At 53.4% G+C, this 16,000-nt stretch overlaps 1 protein-coding gene across 1 annotated transcript in view; it reads right to left on the bottom strand.

Moving 5' to 3' along the window:
- Positions 1–678: 678 nt before the first annotated feature.
- The window catches only part of TGFBRAP1 (transforming growth factor beta receptor associated protein 1), a 29,450-nt gene continuing 14,128 nt past the window's right edge, over positions 679–16,000 (bottom strand). Inside the window, exons 4-11 of the mRNA XM_024743765.1 lie at positions 15,019–15,101; positions 13,363–13,704; positions 11,612–11,669; positions 9,001–9,144; positions 7,307–7,447; positions 6,586–6,745; positions 5,048–5,481; positions 679–3,206 (exon numbers count right to left, since the gene is read on the bottom strand). Coding sequence (XP_024599533.1) covers positions 3,030–3,206; positions 5,048–5,481; positions 6,586–6,745; positions 7,307–7,447; positions 9,001–9,144; positions 11,612–11,669; positions 13,363–13,704; positions 15,019–15,101 — 1,539 coding nt within the window. The 3' untranslated portion in view covers positions 679–3,029. The remainder of the gene's footprint in view (positions 3,207–5,047; positions 5,482–6,585; positions 6,746–7,306; positions 7,448–9,000; positions 9,145–11,611; positions 11,670–13,362; positions 13,705–15,018; positions 15,102–16,000) is intronic.

A 16,000-nucleotide genomic window follows, 5' to 3' on the forward strand; every position in this document is an offset into this window, starting at 1 on the left:
TCAGCCACCACCTCCAGGCTATGGATGACACCACGGCCGAGGGGAGGTGGCCTGCCAGGGCCACAGCAGAGGGTGCCAGAGCCCTGAGACCCTAGTGACGGCGTTTTACTTCCCGAGTCACACGTGGCCTGCGGGTTGTGTGTGTTGCTTTCTAATTCCTTCTTACCACGTGTCTTGTTGCACTAATTTAGGACTCTGGATTGCAGGCTGCATTATAACTATTTGTTTCCCTTCCCCGGCTGCAAAAAGCTGCAGAGAGGGGCTTCCCTGGTGGCGCAGTGGTTGAGAGCCCGCCTGCTGACTCAGGGGACGCGGGTCCGTGCCCCGGTCCGGGAGGATCCCACATGCCGTGGAGCGGCTGGGCCCGTGAGCCACGGCTGCTGAGCCCGCGCGTCCGGAGCCTGTGCTCCGCAACGGGAGAGGCCACAACGGTGAGAGGGCCCGCGCACCACAAAAAAATTAAATAAAAAATTTAAAAAAAAAGTGCATTGTTTAAAATGTAGTGAAGCAACAGCAAAGGATTAGAGGAACGACCAAAGCAAGTCCTTCTGCAGGAGCTGGAAGGCACCACCAGGGCAGACGACCAAGTTCTATGGCCCCTTGGGCTATTAGGTGCCATGCGAGCAGAAACCATCACATCACCGAGGTAACTTTTATTTAAAAAACAATTACAGGAGGGACAAAGAATCAAAAGAATTTTAATAAAATCAACAAGTTTACATTTGTACATCTTGTGCATTTGGGATCCAACCAGGGGCAAAGGGTAAAGTTGAAACGACCAGGTTTCCATAGGCGGGCGAGGGGGAAGCCCAGGTTACCCTGGCTGTGTGACAGGCAGTGACTCAAGGGTGGTACCCAGGGCCCTTGGAGCCCCACTGCAAGCACATCCGGGGCTCAGGCCCGGGCCTTCCGGCTCTGAGCGTGGGCTCAAGACTCCATAGCCCACGTGCCACTCCCACATGGATACCTGATAAGCGACAGCAGATAACCAGCTCGTGAAATTGAAGAGTCCTGCCCAGAGAATACTAACGTCAGCTGAGTCCAGTTCGTGCTATTTTAACTAGGATGGTGACATCGAACCGACCCAGGGGGACAAGGGCCAGGTGATGGCTCTAATTCCTCTAACTGACGGCACAATCACAAGACAGCAGGTCTTTAGAAAGAAGCACGTACTTCTTTAAAAAATATGATTTGAGAAAAGGGCCTTGTGGGAGTTAGAGAAAGGCAAGGTTTTTAACAATTCTGCACAGGGTCAGAGAATTCCGCTGCATTAGAGGATTCTAGAGTAGAGATAGAAACTGCTCAACTTCAGTTCCCATTCTTCTAAAGGATCACAAACATCTCAAAATATTGATCAATGTTCAGGGCAGAGAGAGACCAGTGCCCCCAAGTGAGAAAGGAACCATCAGAAGGCTTTTCCAGGACTGTACCCATCTCGCGGAGAGAAACAGTGCTTTTAGAGGTGCAGTTTTCCGTGTCCTAGTCACTTGTTCTCTGAGGGATAACCCCAAACTCACGAGTCGTAATGGTAACGTCCCCAGTGACATGGCCGTTCCTTCACAGCCATCCGCAGGGTAAGACTCATGACTGGGCTTTCATTCACACCAGCTTACACAGCACGCGGCTGAGCTGCAGGAATTTCTTCATCATTTATTCTTTAGAAATCGAGACACAGGAGGGAAGAGTGCACGGATGCCTTTGCTTTCTGGACCCCCTGGAATCACAAGAGGAAAGAGAACAGTGACCGTGATCAGTACAGAAAGCGTCTTCACAGAAGGGAGGATGAGCTCTCCACCCCGTCTGCTAAGGCCTGGGCTGAAGGAGGGGCCGGATCCCGGCATCCCCTCGTCACACGCACGAACTGATGCACGTCTGCCAGGCGTCACGGCATCTTTCTTCTTAGTCCCCGACAGAGTCGATAAACACCAGGAAGAAATTCAAAAGAGGGCAGTGAAGTAACAACAGCGTCGGCTTCTCCGCGATGCTGGACAGAGACGCGGAATGGACGTGGGGTCTGTGATGCGGGGAGGTGTCTGTCCTGTGTGTCCAGGAAGCCGCAGGGCAGGCGTGTAAAGTGCTAGAGGTAAGGCAGCCCGCCTGGACTTCCTCTGGGGGCGGCGCTCCCTCGGGAGGGGTGACATCCCCATCGCGCAGGGCAGCCATCACCCACGGCCCGCCCTGGCCAGCGTGGAGGTGACCACCAGCCGCCCCGGAAAACACACTCAGCTTGTGCTCACGACCTTTCCCTTTTAATTTCTCGAGGAATCAATGGGGCGGGTGGTGGTGCAAAGAAAAACGTCCCGAATGAACACGACGGAGGTGAATTTCCAAAAGAGAGAAGAATCACCAAGAGGATATAACGCCAAATTAAAAGTTCTAATTGAACATGTTAATCACGGAGTTACAAACCGGCGGGCGATGGGCCGTGTGCTCCTGTCCCCGCCGTCGGCTCCAGACCTGCGAGCAGCTCATTCCGGCGCGTCCCAGATTCTGGGAGCCTTCACGTGCGAGGTATCCAGAAGCGGATGAATTTACCCCAAAGGGAGGGCCTGAGTACCCAGGCAGACCTTTTAGGGGTTGCAAGCCAGATGGGATACCTCCCTGAGGTCAGCTGTCCCTCAGGGCAAAGGCAGAGCCCGCAGGGCGGCCGGTGGCCAGGCGGTGAGGATGGAGAGCTCTGCGCCCTGGCTGCTCGCCTGCCAGGACGCGGTCCCCTCCGTGCCACCGGAGCGAACGTTTCCAGTGCAAATACGTGTCTACAGATCGGGGCTCGGGGTGCGGGGTCTGGTTTGTCCGGGTGGCACAGGAAGGCTCATTTCCTTTCAGAGCAGACATCTGTTTTGGGTGGCGATGTCCCTGGACGGGTGAATCTGGCCTGTCTCTATTTCGAGGATTATCCATTTCCATCCGATGCAGGGGGTCGGCCCCATTTCCCACGACTGAAGCCCCCCAGCACCAGATGGCGGCTGACGCGGCCTCCTACTCTGTGCACCCGGCCGCCTTGGTAAGGAGCCCTCGGCCCAGCCTCTTCAAGTCCGAGCCCCGGGGCTGGGGGAGCTGGGGTTCGTGTGCCTGCTGGCCGCACAGTGGGTGTGGACGAGACCACCGTTGGGATACCTAACAAACACGGGCTCGCAAAATGGGTTTCGGCACATCTGGCAAAGCTTTTTGTCCGAGAGCCGAACTGAGCTTCCTTTCAGCTTCATCTGCAAAAAGAAACAAAGACAAGGACGCCTGTGACATAAGTGACACCGGTCTTCAGAGCTGACACGCGTCACCCCGTGGGTTGTTACCATCACTGGTGAGGACAGCTTTAAGATCAATTTCTCGAAACAGAGTATCGGCGGTGAAAATAAACCAAAACACCCTCCGGAACTGGAAAAGTCAAAAAAGCTACAAAACCGCCTTCTTATTTCCCAAAAGTAATTGCTGCTTGTCTGGCGGAGGAATTGCTCACCAAGATCTTTCAGACATTCTCTGAGCTCTGATCTGTTCAAGCAAGGCCTATTACAGAATCATGGGGCCTTAGAGCTGACAAGACCGTGAAAGCTGTCTAATTCCCTGCTCCCCTCGTCTGCAAACAAGAAACGTTAAGGCCCAAATAAGAGACTGGGTCAAACCCATGGGGTTGATCCGTGGCACGTTCCCGACCGGCCCCAGGAAACGTCATTTCCTTTCTTTAAGTGTTAACTAACAAACAAAACTTTATTATTTCTTGTCTGATTAAACAGGACCTGAGTTCTGCAAGCTAAAAGCCTTTCTGCACAGTTTGCGTGAATCAGCCCAGCAAGTCAGCCTAGTGGCAGGACGGGGCGGCGGCTTAGTGAATTCACCCTACTCGTTAATTTCTTTAGTCATTCAGCAAACATTCAATGCCTTCAAGAAGCCAGGTTGGCTCAGGAATACCGAGATAAGTAAAGGAAGTTCCTGCCCTCAGAGAACCCAAAGCCTAACAGGGAAGGGGACGGCTATGGATGCAGCACGTGAGTTGGCACACGGGGCACCCGTCTGCTTCAAGGGACGGGAAGGTTTCACAAATGAAAGACTCAGGCGGGGTTTCGAGTAGGCGTTCACCAGGCAAAAAAGGAAGAGGTGAGCCGTCTCAGGCAGAGGAAACGGTGGATTCTAAGGCCGTACGTACGAAACGGCAAGTCCATTGGGAGGTTCTGAGCACCCTGGGACGGGCAGGGACGGGCCAGAGGAGGGAGGCTGAATCTTGCCGGCCTCGGCTTCTCCACTGGGGAGTCAATGAAGGCTTCCCAGCGGGAGGAACACGGCGGATTCCTGCTCTGGAAGGACAGGTTCCTGGCTGCGGGGCGTCTGGGCCTCACCAGAGAGAAGCCTTCTCTGGATAAGCTTGGGGAGGTTATGGACTGAATGCCTGTATCTCTCGCCAAACGTCGAGGCCCTGACCCCCAGTGGGATGGTGTTTGGAGGTGGGCCCCCAGGACAGCCTCAGGGCCCTTATGGAGGGGGAAGAGACCAGCGCTGGCTCCCGGCCCCGTGAGCTCAGTGAGAAGGGGGCCTCAATGGGCCCCGAATCCGTCAGCGCCTGGATCTCGGGCTCCCGGCCCCCAGACGGTGCGAACGGGATGCGTGTCGTCTGAGCCCCCGGCCTATGGGATTTGTTATCATTAGTCACAGCAAGCCCAGGGGACAGAGACGGGGACCCGGAACGTGCAGCTCTGAATCGGCCTGCAGTCCACAGCTGGGATCCTGTGTCCTGTGTCACCTCCTGGTGCCCCTGCCCCCCCTTCTGTGACGGGGACGCAATTGTGCCCGGAAGTGCTGTGCGGATGCAGTGACACCGTGACGTGCAGCGTGGACCAGGGCCCGGAGCGCGGCTCTGCGGACCGTCAGTGTCTAAAAGGGGCGGGAAGCTGCCCCCACCGCACACCTGCCGGCCCGGCTCCCGCCTGGGCTCACACACCTGTGTCTGTGTGAAGAAATCACGTGTGTTACAGAGAAGAAACGGACAAGGACTGTTTTTCCACGGGTAAAACCGACCTCAAATCACACGTCTCGCCCGAGAGGGCCGGGCTCTCACCTTGTCGTACTTGTAGATCAAGTTTTCTGACTTGGCCAGGCCCATAGCCACCTGCGTGGTCCTCCGGGCGTGGACGCTGTCCCGCACGGCCCCCGTCAGGAACGGGCAGAGCAGCTGCACCGACCACGTGCCCGGCAACAGCTGCAGGACCTGGGCCGCGTCGAACTCGGTGGCACGGCGGTTCAGGAGGTCCACGGCGGCCACGGCCAGCTCGGGCGCAGAGGGGCCGGGGCCCAGGTAGATGGCCAGCAGGAGCTGGAAGAGCCGCCGGCGGTACGGCGGGGCCCGGCCCTCGGAGCGCCACAGGCAGTAGCCCTCGGCTGCCGGGAAGTCGGCCAGCTCGTGGACCAGGATGCGCAGGGCCCCCTCATGCTGCTCCAGCTTCCCGAGCAGGATGGCGTTCTCCATGGGGAGCCCGGCGCCCCGGATCCTGTCTGTGGGGTGGGACCTGCAGGTTAGAAACGGCAGGGCCCGCGCCAGGCGGTGCCAATCCAATGCCACAACTGCATGGGCCATGCGCTTAAGAACGGGCAGAGCAAGGCTGGCTGCCTGGACGCCCCTGAGCTCTGCCACCCGGGCTGCCTGGACGCGCCTGAGCTCTGCCACCCGGGCTGCCTTGACACCCAGAGTTTAGGGGTGTCCACGTAGCCTCCCAGGAGGGCCGCCATGTGCCTTAGGACAAAGTACATGTGTCACACAAGCATCTTTCAGGCCTGAGTCATGTGCTGCTGGCCACGAGCTCAGTGTCGTCGAATCAACAACATACGTTAAATAAGGTGTCTTTAAGCAGAAACACACATAAAGAAGGTTACGTATTGATCGGCTGGTGAAAATGATGTGACCAGAGGTTCTCAGGAGCCTGACCCTGCACTCCTCCAGGTATGACGGCTCAGTGTCCGAGAACTCAGCTGTGGAGACTCTACAGGACACAACTACCGCGAACAATGAGAATGGGTGTAGTTAATGGTCAGAGAGTGGTGTTAAAAGCTGCTAAAGAGAAATGTATTAACCCAGCAAGGACAACCCGGAAATCCCACGGTGCCCGATACCGCAAGAGACAAGTTCAGTCTGCCGGGTCCTGCTCTGAGGGTCGTACACAACATGGACACTGTGGTTTCTGCCCTGGAGGAAATGAAAACCAGACCCCCTCCAGGACCCCCGCCTTCCTCCAAGCCTGGGGCAGCCGAGTGGGGTGCTGGGGGCAGTGCCACCCTCAAAGCCGTGATCAGAGCTGGAGCCTCAGAAGAAACTGACCTGAGGGCTTCAAAGCAAGTTCAAAGCAGCTTGTCTCAGCAGACATGCAGACCTCCCAACGCCCAGGGTAGCCTTCACGTCATCAGCTAAGGGGCCCTATCCGTTTCCAGAGGGTGGAGGACGGACGAGGGGGCTCGCCTGCCCTCCAGGAGGCTGACTTTGTGCCACAGAGGCTCCCAATCCACCCCCTGCCCCCGAACAGAGACGAAGAGGTGCCAAGGCCTCCGTCCCTGCCCCCCCCCCCCCCCCCCGCCGGTGACGTTTATGCAGAGAGATGCGCTCACCCAGCAGAAAGTGGACCTGGTACAAATCGGATTGCTGGAGCAGACGTCGTAGCTTCGCCTGCGTCTCGGTCACTTCTGCATCCTTGCCACTGGCGCTGGGCCTCTGTTGCAGCACCTCGTCCAGGTAGAGGATGGCTAAGTGCGTGTGGTACCCCTCCTTCTACAGGACAGGAGGACAAGCAGACAGACAGCAGTTGCTAGGGGAGCCCAGAGAACGCCCCCTAACCAAGCAGCCAGCAGGTGCCTGAGACTGGACGTGCAAGGTGAGCGGGGGCTACAGGACAACCACAGAACACGCGTACTGGGGCAAAAGCTTTCAGAAACCACGACACAGAGGAGCTGAATCTAAAATCTATGGGAAAATATCTCATTTTGAGAAGTAAGGGCCACAGGATTTAGGTATTCTCCAAAAAAGGGACAGCTTTCCTCATTTCCTTTAAGAATAACAACAAGGAAAAAAAAACTCTAAAAAAAAAAAAAGAATAACAAGGAAGGACAAGAGAAGAAAATATAAGCGGAGGAGACAAGAGATGGAAGGTGAGAAAAAAAGCTACTTAGGCCGCCGGTCTCTTTCACGAACATCCGCCTCCCTCCCTGACCTCCCACACGTACAGACTGAGTGCCGGGAACACGAGACATTACGTTAGACCCACGGGCCAGGTTCAGGTCCCGGTGATGCCACCGCAGCCCACGCAGCTCAGCCTGTGCTCTGGGGCCTCACCTCCAGTCTCCTGTCCACGACCAGATGTTCTAGGTACTTGACCAGGGCTTGCGGGTATTTCTTAAGGCAACTGATGACATCATCTGGGTTAAACCTACTCTGTTCGTCCACAGGTCTCTTGGTGAAAACCTGAACTCCGACCTGAAAGAAGAATAGCAATTTATTTATAAGGCTTTGCAAAGACCCCATCTTATCTTCATTCTGAGCACTGTCCGCTTTGGGTAAAACCACTGTCAAAAACATGACGATTTGCGGGACTTCCCTGGTCGTCCAGTGGTTAAGACTTCACCTTCCAATGCTGGGGTTGCAGGTTCGATCCCGGGTCGGGGAACTAAGATCCCATATGCCTCGCGGCCAAAAAACCAAAACATGAAACAGAAGCAATATTGTAACAAATTCAATAAAGACTTTGAAAATGGTCCACGTCAAAAAAAAAACAAACAAGAAAACACGACAATTCAGAAAAGCAGTGCAGATGAAGCACTGACAGAGACAGGAAATGCCGCAGAGCTCCAGCCGGAATTCCTTCTAAAAGGGTCGGAAACTAAGGAACCAAACATTTATTGGTGGTAGGTTTTGACAATCCGTGAAGCAACAACTCTGTAACGTTTAGATCATCCTTGCTGGATCATAAATGAAAGAAGATACAAGCGGCTGAAGATTCAGTGAACTCGATTCTCCAAACGCCCATACCCACCGTGTGCCTTACCCACGTGGGACCCAAGCCCACTCAACAACAACAAAGACCCAACACAGCCAAATAAAAATAAATAAATTTATAAAAAAAAATACTAAAAAGAACCCCTTTCATTTATTATTGCCAAGCAATACTGCATTTTGTGCATATACATTTTATTTATCTATTCATCAAGTGATGGACACGGTTTTTTCTTTCTTTTGGCTGTCGTGAATAATACTGCCGTAAATATTCGTGTACAAGTTTTTATGCGAATAAAGGTTTTCACTTCTCTTGGATGCATACCTAGGAGTGAAATCGCTGGCACATATGATAACTCTGTTTAACCATTTGTAGAACCGCCAGACTGTCTTTCAAAATGACTGTACTGTTTTACCTTCCCACCAACAATGAATGCGAGTTCTAATTCCTCTGCATCTTTGCCAACGTGTACTATTGTTGTCTTTTAAATTTTAGCCATCCTACTGGGTGTGAAATGGTTTTGATTTACATTTCCCTTAAGGATTAATAAAATGACTGATGAAAACAAACAACAAAAAAAGGGCCCTTCTATGTCCCCAACTCACCCTCCCAAAGGGGGTTGGGGACATAGAAGCAAGGGCGACGGTCTGCCTGGTGTGCCCCAGGCCCGGCTCCACGCCCTACAGGGCAACAGTCTGGTCTTTCTCCAGCCCGCAGAGAACAAGGGACCAGATGCCGTTAGGGATGGGGGTCAACACACGGGTGTTTAAGAAGATGCTAAGACCTGACCTGCGGTGCCTTCTGCTTTCCTACACAGTGGCCTGCCCCCACCACAGGTGTGCAGAAGCACCGAAATGCAGAAATTCCCCGAGAGCTGGGATTCAGACGGCTCAAGCCATGTATTAAAAGGGGGGGAGAAAAAAAGCGGAGAGAAGGGTTAAAGTGTAGCTTGTTTTCCCACCTAGAATCAACTTTTCTGTCCATTTTCACCAGTCCCCCTGCCGCCCCTGAACGAATGTGTTTACGAAGCACAAACCTCCGGATTTTTCTGCAAGACCCAGTCAGCATACTGCCACACAAGGTCCGGGTCGAGGCTGTAGGTGAGGAAATCCACGATGTACTCGTACAGGTCTGAGCGCGTGGAGTCGTGAATATCCCCGTTGACGATGCTCACCCACAGCTGGAGAGGAATAAGAAAGAAGGTAGGGAAGGTTACATACCTCTTAGAATTAGCTCAGAAAGGGCACGTGTTTGTTTGTCTGGCCTTTCAATATTTCAAAGTGGCGGGAGAAACTTTGGAGGTTTAAATCCATTTTAATTTTTTCACACACATGAAAAAAAAAAAAAGAGGGGACACGGTCCAGGAAATCAGGAACATAAAGCACCAGGTTCTTTTTCTTTCCTTTTTAATGAGATCACAGTAATACAAGTAGTAAATGTAGTCTATGAGGAGACTTGGATGCATTAAAAAACGTCTCTTCCTGAAATGAAATCATCACTGACAATGTTTGGACACAGAAGACATTCACCTACATCCATCAGCCGGGCTGTTTCAGCCTTCTCCGTCACAGGAATTTCTGAGTTTGAAGACCTTTTGGGACTGTGAGAGTCTGATGTGCTTTCAAAACCTCTGGTGACCCTGTGCCCTGGTGTTCCTACTGTCTTTTGCATGGGGGCTCAGGGTAGATTTTAATAATAAAGTCCTTTGCTATTTCATCCAGACACTTCCCTGCCGTGTAAACTGAATCTTTTTCTTTTTTAATGCTCCACTGTGCACATGTACTATTGTTTTTATTTTTTTAATTTTTATTTATTTATTTTTTATTTATTTTTGGCTGCGTTGGGTCTTTGTTGCTGCGCGCAGGCTTCCTCTAGTTGCGGCGAGCAGGGGCTACTCTTCGTTGTGGTACGCGGGCTTCTCACTGCGGTGGCTTCTCTTGTTGCGGAGCACGGGCTCTAGGCGTGCAGGCTTCAGTAGTTGTGGCACGCGGGCTCAGTAGTTGTGGCACGCGGGCTCAGTAGTTGTGGCGCACGGGCTTAGCCACTCTGCGGCATGTGGGATCTTCCCGGACCAGGGCTTGAACCTGTGTCCCCTGCGTTGGCAGGCGGATTCTTAACCACTGCGCCACCAGGGAAGTCCCTGTAAACGGAATCTTACTTTCAGAGCCTCAGAATGAAGTGGCCTCACGAGGGGTGGCAGAGATGGGGGCTGCCTGAGAGCCCCCCTGCATCGTCGTCTGTGCCGTGGTCCTCACCCACCTGTCCACACTGACTCCTGAACCACACCATACCAGCAAGCGGCCCAGGAAACAGGCAGGCAGTGTAAACAGCTTTCGTTTTGTCACAGGCAGCCGTAATTCTGGTAGCAGCACACCAATGTTTTTTGTTACTAGTTTCTTCAGCGCTGAATTCCCCAAGTCAAACAAACTATTCACACAGCCATTGAAATGTGTCATTAAAAAAATTCTGCCATATATGGTGATCTATTCCATATTATTTCAATTTTGTAAACTCCTGTCTATGTAGCTTTGCTAATGTTATTAACATACTTATAACAAATTCTCAGAACATGGTGTTTTAAAAAAGTAAAAAGTTTAGCTTTGACACCCAAATCTGCTCTTAGCCATGGGGTGTATGTTGATGAGAACCTTTTTTTTTTACCTATTCCACAATCGTGTTACCATGGTAATTTCTCAAAGCAACCAGATACGCTTGGTGAGTTTGGTGAGCACTGCTGATGCTCTTGGCCGCTCACAAAAGATGCAAGACAAGAGACAAGATGAGAAATTTGGGTGCAAGAGCCCCTGCCAGGGCCCTGAGCGCTGGCTCAGTCCCCAGCTCTCCTGCTGACCAGCAGTGCCACCCAGGCAAGTGAGTGGCCTTGGTCAGCTTTAGTTCTGTCACAGATGACATGACAACCCAGCTCTCTGGCAAGACTTATTGCCATTAACAGTGGAAATTACAACCTGTTACTCACAGCCTTAATTTTTGATAAGGCAGTGGAGTCACAGGCCTTGTGGCTAAGTAAGAAATCCTATTTTTCTTACATTTTAAACAACTCAGTCTTGAAAATGTTCTTTAAAGAGATGGAAAGATGAGGCTTCCCTGGTGGCACAGTGATTGAGAGTCCGCCTGCCGATGCAGGGGACACGGGTTCGTGCCCTGGTCTGGGAAGATCCCACATGCCACAGAGCGGCTGGGCCCGTGAGCCATGGCCGCTGAGCAAGCCTGCGCTCTAGAGCCCGCAAGCCACACCTACTGAGCCCGCGCGCCACACCTCCTGCCGCTCGCGTGCCTACAGCCCGTGCTCCACAACAAGAGAAGCCACCGCAATGAGAAGCCCGGGCACCGCAACTAGAGAAAGCCTGCGCACAGCAGTGAAGACCCAACGCAGCCATAAATAAATAAGAAAAGAGAAAAAAAGAAAATCCTTGGCCAACATTTCTCAAGCATTCACTTTCTAAAACAGTACTATTTTTGTTTTGTAAAAAAGGTTGTGGATCAGGCAAGACTGGTCTCTATCAATTTGTAATTTTTTTTCAAACAGGCTCGGTAGTTGTGGCACACGGGCTTAGTTACTTAGCAACTTAGTTGCTAAGTTAAATGGTGGTGATTTTTAAACAGTGCTGAGATGCCTCTGAACTCACCTGAACGGCAGCAGCGTCTTGGTGGTTGTAATGATAGAGCAGCCCCAGTGCAAAGTACCTGGAAGAAAACTCAGGGTAAGTGCACCCTCTCCTGACCACCCACTGCGGGCAGTACCCCCTCAGCAACGCCCTCGGCCCTGGGCCCCCAGCCCCACATGTGCTATTCAACTGACTTCAACAACAAATTTCAAGCACCAGAAAGATTCTCCTTTCTGTTTATTTACTTATAGTAGCAAAATGTATTCCCTATCGATTTCCAGAAAGGACCGTATTCACATCTAAGATGAGCTGAAAAATAAAACTACAGTGATACTATGGAAGGTCACATTTGGAATTGCTTTACAACTTGCTTCAAATACTAGTATGATTTGCCATCTCTTCAGTTAACCATTATTAACTTATCACGAGGTATTAAGAAGGGATGCTGTCTGAGCCATTCTGGGGTAAGGATTTTGAACGGCAATAAACGCCAACAGTATGCAGGCACTGCAGAGAACAGAAGGTCAGGGAGAGTCAGGCTGGGGGGACCCAGAGTTCCAGGCCCTGACTTTCAATCCAGGCTTCATTACTTAGGGACTGTATAACCTTGAGCAAGTAGGTTACCTTCCTTGGCCCTTGCCTCCTCATTTATAAGCGGACAGGGTCGGTGACAACACGGGCATCGCCCGGGCTGTGAGCTGTTGCCACCCTCCCACGCTCACAGGTGCGTCCTCTCCTGGCCCTCTTCCCCAGCAGGTGACCGGATCAAGCTGCCCCAGGGGGCCATCGGATTTCTTCCCTCAAAGAGCAACCTCTCAAGATATTGAACTATTCCCTAGAACCCTCCTCTTCTCCCGAAAGCTTTTAGAAAGTTACACTGACTCCGCCAGACCCTCCCTGCCATCCCAAGTCACCGCCATAAGCTGTCAGTGCATTTTCTGGTTCCTAAATAAATCACTCCATTCCACGGTGCCTTTGGGAAACTGAGGGAAACGGCTGAACAAGCCACTTCCCACGTGGAGGCCAGTCACCAGCCCATGACATCCTGCATCTGAACAGGGTCTGGATCGTGAGCCTGGGTCTCCGTGGAATTTCACCAGCACCTCCGCCATGTCAAATGCATTCCAAAAGTCACAGGCAAAGAATCTTACAGGGAACTCTCAAGCCCCCCGGCCCTAGAAGGGTTAGACCACCGCCTGCCCCCAGGATGAAGAAGCTGCCCGATTTAACCACGTCATCACTGCAGACGGGCCCCCATCGTACCCGGTGGCCGGTCGGCAAGTGGGTGGGTGCCGACCAGCTCACGTCCGTAATGAAGGAGTTTGACCCCGTAACCTTTTATCCACAAGATCCGGAAGCCTCCCTTTCTGTCTGTTTATCCAGATGCCCATCTGTCCGCTCAGTCTGGCCATCAGTGGCTGCAGTGCACTACTGTTTAACCGACATGCGTGTGGCATCTCGCACAGCTGAGTCCCACCCACGTGGAAACTGAACGAGCACACCGTTGACTAACAAGGCCTATGACTGTTCGATCTGTCAGGAAGGAGCTGGCGCAAGAGTTGTGCCCTCTAAGACCCCTGCGGTGGATCTGCAGACCGTGATGAGGCCGATAGATCCCGAGGGTGCCGGGTGGTCCCCTGATGAATGCCTGCGACTCAGAAGTCACGCTGGTGCCTCAGCTGCGCGACAGCTTCCCGTGGGTGGGGACGAGGAAGGGCCAGGCAGGGAGCCCCGGGTTCGGGGGGAGCGTCCGGGGGGCCAGAAACACTCACTTTTTGTGCTTCTCCAGCCAGGCGGCGCTGTCGGTGAGCAGACAGAAGTTCTCGGTGACCAGGAGGTCCAGCAGGCTGTCGTGGTCAGCCTCCGTGTACAGCTTGAGCAGGGCCGTGTCGATGTCCTCCTTGTAGCCGTTGGCCACCTCCGTGCTGCGGACCTCGTTCAGGTAGCTCATGAGGAAGCGCTTGCACTTGGCCACCTTCTCCTGGTCGCCCTGGGTCAGCTGGTTGAGGTCTGCAAACTCGTGCAGAGGAGGGTGGGACCGGGTGAACGAGGAGGACGTGGGCAGCAGGAACGGGTACAGGGAGATCAGCTCCCGCACGTCGAGTTGGCCGCTTCTGCAATTACAGTGTCAAACTAAATGAAGCAAAGAGAGAGAGAGAGTGCACGCAGGCACACAGGACGACACTGGACGGGTGCGCTGTCTGCACGCCGTCCGCAGCTGCACGGGCTGCAAAGCACCGCCAGCCGGGCACCGCCCACCCCCAGACCCCACGACGGAGCAGAGGGCTCGGCGGCCGCAGACGTGGCACCTCCAGTGCTGCGGTGGGACATGGGCCCCCGCAAACCCAGGTGGGGGGAAACGGCAGGAGGCACAGCGGCTCTGATCAAAGGCAGATTCGGAGGAGGCCCCGTGTACATCTCCTCCCTTACGGCTCTGAGTCGTGCGGAATCTGTCCTACACGGACATTTGGAAAACTTCTTCTACAGGCGATGCCTTCGTGGGACATTGAAGGGCGATCACAGCGGGTTTAAGTTCATCTTCTGAGTGAGTGTGAAGAGCCACTGCTTCCCAGGGCGCACCTGACCCCCAGCCCAGAGGAAAGGCTGCTGGAGGGGGAGGGGCTGAGACAGGCCTGGGCTGGGGAGGGAGAGGGGTGGGATGGGTGCTGGTGAAGGGGGCGGCCCACGCGTGCAGGATCCATGTCATGCGGAAGGGACCTCAGCTTCCTAAGACGGTGGGCCAGGAGCATGCCGTTTACAACGTCCTCAGAAGAACAGTTTTTCAAGTCTTCCCAGAAGCCCCTGCTCTTTCTCTAAACTCAGAGCTTTTGGTAAAATCTCTGGAGGAAAGGGAAAGTGAACCATCACGTCTTCCTAGGAATCCTTCACAGGCTATCAAACACGCTCTTTAGAATTGCCTCCTCGGGCTTCCCTGGTGGCGCAGCGGTTAAGAATCTGCCTGCCAACGCAGGGGACACGGGTTCAAGCCCTGGTCCGGGAAGATCCCACATGCTGCGGAGCAACTAAGCCCGTGCGCCACAACTACTGAGCCTGCGCTCTAGAGCCCGCAAGCCACAACTACTGAGCCCATGTGCCACAACTACTGAAGCCCACACGCCTAGAGCCCGTGCTCCGCGACGAGAAGCCACCTCAATAAGCAGCCCACTCGCCGCAACTAGAGAAAGCCCACTCGCAGCAACTAAGACCCAACACAGCCAAATGTATGCGCCTTATCTGCCCTACCTTCAAGACACAGGACAGTGACCCTCGGGCTAAGGGGGGCAGGGGGCACGAGGGGTGTACACACGACGGCCTTGCTACTTCTCCCCGGAGCACAGCATCCATGGCGGCCTTTCCCATCACAGCCACAGTGGAGGTCTGACCACGGAGGGACACTTAGAAGGCTTGCTACCAACACCTCAGATTACCTGAAGAGTTCTTTAGCCTCCAGGAACTGAAGCTGCGCAAACTGTATGAAGCCCGCCTGCTGCAGGATCCGCCGGTACATGACCTGCAGGGAAAGACAGGTTTCATCACTCTGACCTGCCCTGGAACCACGACAGGAGGCGAAGCTAAGTTTCTGGTCATAATCCAGGCTAACCGTTAACTATAACATGGAAACCTGAAGTTACAAGGTAAGGTAAAAACGAGGCTTATACGAAATGATTTTCAACATAAACACGTATACATGTCAATCAACCCCTCATTCCTGAGACCAAGTTGTTCTCTAAGCATCGTTCTTTCTTCTTCGTGGATTTCCCATCCATCCCGATCCGTATTCCTCCTCCCACACTCCCTGGCTTTCTTGATAGCTTCCACCTCTGGTGCCCAGATGTGAACATCGCCGGCGTCCCTGGGAGCCCGGAAGCTGCCCATCCTTCATTCTTGTGGAACTGACTCTTCACACCAGCACTTCCGAGCATCCTTCTGGAGCACGAGGCCCCTCCCATTTAACGACAAACAGATAAATACGCAGGTTTTCCTGCCGAAGCTTGGGAGACACTGTGTGTTCTGTCCCCTCCCCCCAACGGTGATACACAGCCACATCCACACCGCAGCCCGAGGAATCCTGCAATAAAAGTGCCGTCGATCTGTGTCTAATACAGTCCTACCCAAATTTCCTGGACCACAGAGCCCTTTGTTCTGGTAACTTCCAGAAACAGCAATGCACTTAAGGAAGCTACCCTGTGGTGTCTGTAATTCCACCCCCTCCCTGTCACTGTCCAGCCGGTCAGCTTCAAGCTTTGTCCGCTTTGTCTGAAAGGCCTTGTGGACCCGCCTCTGCTCTGTCCTCACTGGCTCCATCACCCCAGCCCGGGCCCTCACCACCTCACAACTAAAGACTCTAACTGTGCTTAAGACCCTAGGACTTCAATCCCTCCCCTTTCTAATCCGTCCCGCTGTTTGATA

The sequence above is a fragment of the Neophocaena asiaeorientalis genome, unplaced genomic scaffold (assembly GCF_003031525.2).
Source record: "Neophocaena asiaeorientalis asiaeorientalis breed wild unplaced genomic scaffold, Neophocaena_asiaeorientalis_V1.1 scaffold114, whole genome shotgun sequence".
NCBI classification, from domain to species: Eukaryota; Metazoa; Chordata; class Mammalia; order Artiodactyla; family Phocoenidae; genus Neophocaena; species Neophocaena asiaeorientalis.